This window comes from Arachis ipaensis, chromosome B09, assembly GCF_000816755.2.
Source record: "Arachis ipaensis cultivar K30076 chromosome B09, Araip1.1, whole genome shotgun sequence".
Lineage (NCBI taxonomy): Eukaryota > Viridiplantae > Streptophyta > Magnoliopsida > Fabales > Fabaceae > Arachis > Arachis ipaensis.
In genome coordinates, this window is record NC_029793.2 from 127070359 (window position 1) to 127079790 (window position 9432).

Genomic DNA, 9432 nt, shown 5'->3' on the forward strand with positions numbered 1-9432 from the left:
TTAAGAATTTCTTGACATTGAAGGTACCCTTTCTCTCTCTCTCTCTCTCTCTCTTTTGTTGCTTGACCCTCAATCAAAGACGCCCCATCTTTTCCGTTTTGCTTAGGCAAACTTCACACAGACACAGACTCTTCGAAGCCCTAATCTCTCTCCTCCCGAAACCACCATGGGTCGTGAAACCCTTCTTCATCCACCACCACCATCCACCACCACCGCAACAGCCACACACACCCCACCACCGCCGCCGCCACTGCCGTCTCTACCTTCATTGACCCAAGCAGGACCATCAGGAGGAGTATCAGCATCTGCACCTTCACCATCTGCTTCACCTTCTTCTCCTGCTATTGTTGCTACTACTGCTGTGGCTACTGCAGTTGCTGCTCCTCCTACCTCTCTTGCTCCTGGTTTCAGGTTCCATCCTACGGATGAGGAGCTTGTTATCTATTACCTCAAGCGCAAGGTTTGTGGCAAAAGCTTCCGATTTGATGCAATTTCTGAGGTTGACATCTACAGGAGCGAACCCTGGGACCTTGCAGGTTACTCCGTTTTACCTAAATCTGTCTCCTTTTTTTCTTCATTTGTGCTGTAAAAATCAAAGCTTGTTGAATTTGTTGTTCTTCGCTGAATGTGTGTTTTTTTGTCATGGGTTTTGATTTTCTAGTTGAATTTGTAATGGGTTGTGAAAAAAATTTAGACTTGGTGATGTTTTGTTTCTTGGGGTGTGTTGTTGTTGTGCTTGTTAACTCATTTAGATGATGTTTGGTTGAATGTTTGTTTAGATAAGTCGAGGTTGAAGACTAGGGACCAAGAATGGTACTTCTTTAGTGCACTGGACAAGAAGTATGGCAATGGTGGGAGGATGAACAGGGCCACAAGCAAAGGATACTGGAAGGCTACAGGGAACGATCGTCCGGTTAAGCATGAACAAAGGACCGTGGGGTTGAAGAAAACTCTGGTGTTCCATAGTGGAAGAGCCCCAGATGGTAAGAGGACCAATTGGGTCATGCATGAGTACCGACTCGTCGACGAAGAGCTGGAGAGGGCTAGGTCTGGATCCTCTCAGCCTCAGGTGAGATTATTGAGTTTACAACTTGAAGTGTGAGGTGAGCCTAATGTGTTTTTTACCATGGCGAACCACGTATGAGGGCTATCCTCATTTTGATGTTGATAAAATAAGGAGCTTTGTTGTTGCTTAAAAAAAGGGAGCTTTGTTGTTTTATTTGGTTCCAAAATACAAATTGTTGTGTAAAACTTGGATGCAGGAGTTTGAAACTTTGTTGTCTAGTAAACGTGGAAAGTTTAGTTTGCTATGTGCTCTACTACAGTATGGCCATTGTTATTATATCTCAACAGCTGGTTAATCATTTTTGTGCATTTCTCTTTCGGATGGAGAAGGATGCATATGTTTTGTGTAGAGTTTTTCACAAAAATAACATAGGACCTCCGAATGGGCAACGTTATGCACCTTTCGTTGAAGAGGAGTGGGATGATGCATCGGCATTGGTTCCTGGGGCAGAACCTGTAGAGGATGTTACCGTTACTGTTGCTCATCCTCTACGCATTGAAAGCAACGGTCGCACTTTATGCAGCGACAGGAGAAACAATGTTGCACAGGTTTGTTCCCTTTGGTACTCCCTCCATCCAACAATATTGTTAGCTTTTGACAAACTGAGTACATTTCAAAAGTTGATGTATTTGAGCACAAATTGATCTTAGATACATTGACTTTTGAATTTACTGATTTGTCAAAAGCTATCTATATTATTGGAAGGAGGGGATACTTTTTGGTTATCATTTAATCATTGTGAATATGGTTAATTGTGTTGATTCACCTGGAAATAATTGTGTTGATGCTTTATTGAATTCACGTGCTAAAAAAGAATTCGATATATGAAAAGTCGGCGACATTTGTGCACGTTAATTAATAGTAGAATTGGTAACTATGCCGAGTGGTTCGGAACCTTTGCAGCATTCCCATATTTTAAAAGGTTTTGTTAAGGAGTGCCCTTAGAGCAATAATTATGGATACAAATGGGTTTCTTATTCCAAAAAATTAAGTTTCAAGTCTTCACTGACATTAAATGCATTAAATCTTGTTTTCTCAATATAAAAGTTTCCCCTTTTGTACCCTTAATGCTTGCCCATCCTTAACGCACTTGTAAATGCGCAATGTAAATGCCCAATAAGAGTATTTCCCCGATTACTTCCGCCCTTCTAGCAGATCAGGAATTGTTGTTTCTTATGACCTTTCTAGAAGATCAGGAATTTGAGAACTGAGTACTATTCTGTTTTGAGTAAAATTGTAGGTGATACTTTTGTTTATCTGGTCAGAATCCATTATGAGCAGCAACTTTTTCCCCATCTATACTTGTGTACTTAGCTTGTAATTAAAATCTGATTGCTTTTCCTTACTTTAAATAATTTTTATCTTGGAGAGGTTCTTGCAACATGGAAAGTTGCATGTCCAGAGAGACAATGAGGTAATTAATCTGGACCTTGTCTTTCTTGCCAATTTACAAGAATCATGTCACCCCTTTTATTGTTATTATTATAAAGAGAAGACTCTATCGTCAGTAAGGAGGATGGAGCTTCTAACTGGTGCTTCAGATAATTTGGTAAACTTCCTTGATTGTTTGGGTCAATTGACAAGGGGCTTGATAGTATCTAATGCTACTGACATGAAGTTGGAATTGCCAATGCTATTTTACTTCAGGAAAGTAGCCTCTGTTGCCCCTATGAGTATGGTGCATTGGGTGGTTATCTCATATTTGTTGATTTCTGGTTTTGCAATAAACATTTTGAAGTTTATTATATGGGCCTCTATAGCACATACTTACCAAAGAAGAGCAGAGAAGAGAAGCAAGAAGGAGATGGTCTATAAGGCTACGTGCCCAAGGGAGGACATTGAAGGTCTATGAGGGAAGGAAGAGAGGGAATGATCAAGGTTAGAAATCGGAATGAACTAGAAAAAGGCCCCATCGAGGAAATGCTTATACTGATGGGAGAATTGTTGAACCGAATTTACACTTGGCAGCAATAGAGGGACTTGAAAATGTGGGGAAATGTGAATATGGAAGCTTCAGAGGGTAGTGTGACATTGGCAATTCAACATTGGGTTGTCTGGGTCCTGTGGGTTGGCTTGAGCCACTGGACAGATTTAGCCTCCTGCTTCTCTGATCTCCACCCCCCTCTCTCTTGTACTAAAACTGCAGCTGCGCATACTCGTTATGATTGACAGCTCTATAACTGTAATTGAGGGCTTGCCTCGGACTATCTATCAACCGGCTTACCATTAATTCCATATTCTATCATATGACTAGTAGTGGAAAGTGGGTAAATACTTGACAGATCATACTTATACCCTAGAAGATATTAGAAGATATTGAAGTAACTGAATGATCATTGATTTTATTGCGGAGATTTCACGCTATCCTTGACGGAGAATTTTGACCTAGTCCTTAGTTGGTAGGTATTCTTTTTTCCCTAAATGAGGTAGCGTTTGGAAGAGAGAGAGACTGGGAGGCAGAGACTGAGAGACAGGCCGTGCCACCGCATTTAGGACCTCTTCACTCTCTCTCCCCCTCTCCGCCGCTGTCGCCCAGCACCCATGGTCCACTCTGATCCAGCACCCGTCGGCGGCTCCTCTTTCTGCGCCGCTGTCTCCTCCTCCTTCCTTCCTCTCCTTTCTTCTCTTCTCTTCTCTTCTCTTCTCTTCTCCCTCTGTTCTGATTTTGAGATATGTTTGATATCGTTGTTGTTAGTATGATTGTTCTGATTTTGATATTGTTCTTGGTATTATTGTTGTTGGTGGTGATGGATTGCAAGGAGGGATGATGGCAGAAGTGTGGTGGTAGGGATGAGAGATAGGGTGGAGTTGGGAGGTGAGAGGTGGTGGTCCTGGCAGCGGCGATAGCCGATAGGGCAGAGGTGGTGGTTGAAGAACTGAACGAGGGTAAACTTAGAATTATTATTTTGGGATAAGGGTATTTTGGGAAGAAATTATATGTTAAAGTTTCAGTATCTGTCCACAAAATTTCAATTTGCGGTGTCTCCACTTTTTGGAGATACTGAAAGGATTGAAATTTTGGATACGAAGACTGAAATATTAGTTCCAATCAAACACAATACTGAGTCTCAGTCTCCCAGTCTCAGTTCCAGTACCCATTACCAAACGCTGCCTGAGAGAAGTTGTTCATCTTCATAGAATTGAAGCTGTTGGGAGATATTCAGAAAATGGAGATCAATGGATATTCTCCAGTATTAAGGATATGTCAGTTACTTTGTATTACTGTAAGGAAAATTGCAACCTACCTGTTGGGATTATCCTGAATCCAACAGCTTCTTGAACTGACGTATATCGAGAGCAAATTGATGTTCTTTTAATTAGTATAGTGGAGATCATGAAAGCAAATTGAGGATGACTTGTGAGCAAGAGGAACCCCATCTACAATTGGTTTTCCAGCTCACACTGATAAGTTTGTTGTTTCTTTGAAAGTTTACCTATATTAGGGGAAAATTGTCTTGGGGAATATTACACCTGCTGATTCCAGAGATACATAAGAAACGTTTTAAGAGATAGGCTTTGTATGATCTATTTAGGTGAAAGGATACTCACCCATTCGATGCTTCAAGTTTGTGCTTTATGGGCGATCAAAATTTGGCCGCACTCTCCCTTAGTTCAAAGGCTCAATTTAGTCGTCTTTACTCCTTGTCAACTTCACCTATTGTTCCTGTGTAGTTCTGGTTTCTCTTCCTTTGATAGTTCTTCATTGCAATTGTGGCTCACCTTTCTTCTCTTGCATTACTTGTGTTCTATTTTGTTCTGTTTTAGATTTCATCTTTTGTTTTAGTTTCGTTTATCTTTTGTTTTAGTTTCGTTTCTCCTACTGTAATTGATACCAGATTGGTTGCCTCTAACTTATGGTAAATTTTGAAAATGATGTAATGATCAATCTGGAGTTAACTTATACTGTATACATCATGAATTGGATTTAATGTATGTTACTTTGTACAGCACTTTGCATTCTAACATGTCATTGTTGTATTTTAATTTCAGGATACTCAATCTAACAACAAAGTTCCATTTGATGTGAACAAGCTTCCCATTGAGACTCAAAGTCTGCTAGCTGTCTGCAAAAGGGAGAGTATGGCCGAGTTTCCATCACCTGAAAAGGAGGATAACTCGAAGCGTCAGATTGATGAGTATCCTTTGCCACAAACAGAAAACACCAAGCCTATCTCCCAAATATACAAAAGGAGGAGGCATTATTTGAATGTCAACCATTCAAATGTCAACGGAGATTCAGTCCGAACCATCCAAGAACCGCCATGTTCATCAACAATAACCACCGCCGCAACGACGCTCCCGACGGCCACCACCACAGCCTCCACTGCGATAACCAACGTTGCACCCAAAAAACATTTCTTGTCTGCACTGGTGGAGTTTTCCTTGATGGAATCCCTCGAATCGAAGGGAAATCCATCCGTTCAACCACCAGAGTTTGATGATGCTTCCTTAGAGGCATCCGTGCCGCCAAATTGTGTTAAGCTCATCAAACGCATGCAGGGCGAGATTTACAAACTTTCCGAGGAAAGGGAGACTATGAGGTTTGAGATGATGAGCGCACAAGCAATGATTAACATGCTCGAGTCGCGCATTGAAATTTTGAGCAAAGAAAATGAGGAACTGAAGAGCATGATTAACAACAATCCTTAGGGGATTAGCGCAGTGGCCATGTAATCTTGCTTATTGCAACAGAGTGATGGTGCTCTCAGTCTACCTGATCTCTTGTTATCTTTAAAGAGTTAAGAACTGTAGTCTTCTTCATTTGGCTGAACTTTCTGAGTGGTATTTAAACTTTGCCATTTGTGTAGCCTTGTAGCTTATGACTTGTTACCCTTGTTCATCAATGGCTATGTTAGTCTCTCCTTCCTTTAAGGCTTGTCCTTTCTTGTGAATGAATAGCAACTCAATTAGTTAGGCCATTCTGAACAGATTTTTCTCATAGAGGGGTTTGGCAAGTTGGGAATGGATCCTGTGCATAGATTTCACAAGATGAGTTTAAATAAATTTAGATTTTAATTTATTTGTATTTTGCAAAGCTCGTATTATTTAAATGTGTTTAATTATTCAGTTGCAGTCTTGTAAGTGGGTTTAGAAGTGAGTAAAGTCAACAACTCATGAATCAGTTTAAATTTGATCCATTGACAACTTGATAAGTTAAAGTCATTAGCTAGTAAGTTGAGCTTGAACTTAAATTTGAGTTTATATAGCAAATGAGTCAAAAATTAAACTCAATTAGATTTACTCATTTGGTGCACATAATGATGATGTTCATGCTTGTTAAATATACCAGAATACATTGTAATATTTTGTTTATTTTATTGTAAGTTGAACTGACTATGAAATTAAACATTGCAAGTCAAATTATAATAGAATAAGGAATTTTTTAAAAATAAATTATAATATTTTTTCTTGGGCTGGGGCGCAGACCACTTAACATTGGATCACATAATGCATAGGCGGTTTGTGTCCGAGCATGGTCCCCACATAAAAAGGACAATTTTTACGAATAATTAAAAAAAATTAAAAATAAAAAGATATTTATAGTATGATTTGAATTTCGTGAACGGACGAGGGTAAATAAGCTAGTTCACAAAGTAAAAGGTAAAGGTCGAAGCGACAGAAGGTTGAGATTTGGGACATGGAACATAGGCACTCTAACAGGAAAGTCTATGGAGGTGGTGGACACCATGACAACGAAGAAGATTAACATTATGTGCCTACAAGAAACGAAATGTGTTGGTGCAAAGGCTAGGGAGTTGGATACTTCTGGTTTCAAACTTTGGTATACAGGAAAAGTGAAGAATAAGAATGGGGTTGGAATAATTGTGGATAAGCAGTGGAAGAAGGACGTAGTGGATGTCAAGAGGGTGGGAGATCGGATCATCTCTATCAAACTTGTGGTGGAGGGAGGTGCTTTCCATGTGATTAGCGCCTATGCACCGCAAGTGGGTTTGGACGAACAACACAAGATAAGGTTTTGGGAGGATCTAGAAAGTTTGGTTCAAGGCATACCTTTGGGAGATAAGATTTTCTTAGGAGGAGGTGACTGGATATGGGAGTATTCACGGAGGCCATGGTTTCGAGGTGATCAATGCCGATGGTAAAACTATTTTGGACTTTTCCTCAACCTTTGATCTTCTCATCGCAAATACATGTTTTAAAAAGAGAGACGAACATCTTATAACCTATAAGAGTGGCATGACAAGCTCTCAAATCGACTTTTTCTTGTTGAGGAGAGTCGACCGGAAATTTTGCATTAACTGTAAAATTATCCCGGGAGAGAGTTTGACAACACAACATAGGGTGCTCGTCATGGATTTTTGCGTTGAGCAAAAGTTGAGGAAAAGACATCATACGAAGAACCCAAGGACGAGGTGGTGGCGGATGAAAGGTGAGGAACAAAGAAGCTTTCTAAGACGGGTAGGAGAAGAGGCAAAGTGGGATGGGAATGGAAGCGCGGAAGAGATGTGGAGGGAGATGACAGAAGTTATTAGAAGAACAACAAAAGAAAGTTTTGGTGAATCTAAAAGAATAGGACCAAGAGACAAGGAGTCCTGGTGGTGGAATGCGAGTATACAAGAAAAGATAAAGATAAAAAGGGAATGCTTTAAAGAGTGGTCTTTATGCCGCAATGCAGATAACTGGGAAAAATATAAGGCGGCTAAGAAAGAGACAAAAGTGGCTGTAAGTGAAGAAAAAACAAGAGCATATGAGGGTCTCTACCAGTCTTTGGGCACGAAAGAAGGAGAAAAAGGTATATATAGAATCGCAAAGAGCTGGAAAAGAAGAACGAGAGATTTGGATCAGGTTAAATGCATAAAGGATAAGGATGGAGAGGTGTTGGCTCAAGAGAAGAAGATTAATGAAAGGTGGAAGAGCTATTTCTACGAGTTATTTAATGAGGGACCGAAGACTCTTCCGAGCCTTGGTCGATTATGCACAAGGGAAGAAGATCAAAACTTTGACTACTATCGAAGGATTCGAGACTTCGAGGTAAAAGAGGCTCTAAAGCAGATGAAAAATGGCAGGGCAGTAGGACCTGATAATATCCCGATTGAAGTTTGGAAGGGTTTTGGAGAAAAAGGCATCAACTGGTTAACCATGCTTTTTAATGAGATTTTAAAGTCAAAGAAGATGCCTGATGAGTGGAGAAAAAGCACCTTGGTACCTATTTACAAGAATAAGGGGGATATACAAAGTTGCGGAAACTATAGAGGGATTAAGTTTATGAGTCATACTATGAAGTTATGGGAAAGGGTGATAGAACGGAGGTTGAGAAAAGAGACACAAGTAACAGAGAACCAATTTGGATTTATGCCAGGCAGATCTACCACTGAAGCGATATACCTATTAAGAAGGATGATGGAGAGGTATCGTAGTAATAAAAGGGATCTACATATGGTGTTTATTGATTTGGAAAAAGCGTATGATAGGGTACCAAGGGAGGTCTTATGGAAGGTTTTAGAAAAGAGGAGAGTAAGGATCGCATATATTCGAGCAATTAAAGACATGTATGATGGGGCCACAACTAGTGTGAAGACTCAAGGTGATGTGACAGAGGAATTTCCTATTGGTATAGGATTACACCAGGGATCATCCTTAAGTCCATACCTTTTCACATTAGTCTTGGAAGTACTCACAGAGCACATCCAAGAGCCTGTGCCATGGTGCATGCTTTTTGCCGATGATATCGTCCTTATGAGAGAGTCAAGGGAAGACCTAAATAAGAAGTTGGAGTTATGGAGAGAAGCTCTAGAAGTGTGTGGTCTACGCATAAGCCGTAGCAAGACGGAATATATGGAATGTAAGTTCAGTCTGAGAAGGGAAAATCCCAATATAGAGGTGAAGATTGGAGAAAACATCCTACAAAAAGTTAAAAGTTTTAAGTATCTTGGGTGCATCATACAGAATAATTGAGAGATTGAACAGGATGTAAATCATAGGATCCAAGCATGTTGGTTAAAATGGTAGAGTGCATCTGGTTTTATATGCGACAAAAAAGTGCCTTTAAAACTTAAAGGTAAATTCTATCGCACCGCTATAAGACCGACTATGCTGTATGGTACGGAGTGTTGGGCGGCTAAAGGGGAGCACGAACATAAGTTGAGTGTGGCAGAGATGAAGATGTTGAGATGGATGAGTGGTCATACGTGATTGGATAAAATAAGGAATGAAGATATAAGGGAGAGAGTTGGAGTAGCACCCATTGTGGAAAAGATTGTTGAATCGCGTCTCAGATGGTTTGGACATGTGAGAAGAAGACCGATATAACATTCAGTCAGGAGGGTGGATGAGATGGAAGATGGACAAAGGGCGAAAAACAGAGGAAGACCTAAGAAGACCATCCATGAGGTGGTCAAACGAGA

General features: G+C 40.3%; 1 protein-coding gene across 2 annotated transcripts; it reads left to right on the top strand.

Moving 5' to 3' along the window:
• On the top strand, positions 7–6092 carry LOC107618149 (NAC transcription factor NAM-B2). Of its 2 annotated transcripts, XM_016320107.2 has the most exons (4): positions 7–536; positions 780–1069; positions 1396–1614; positions 5057–6092. In XM_016320107.2, exons 1-4 carry the CDS (start codon positions 167–169, stop codon positions 5714–5716), a joined length of 1539 nt encoding a protein of 512 aa, XP_016175593.1. In that variant the 5' UTR covers positions 7–166; the 3' UTR covers positions 5717–6092. The 2 variants fall into 2 exon arrangements, with proteins under 2 accessions (XP_016175593.1, XP_020965963.1); XM_021110304.1 differs by lacking the exon at positions 1396–1614.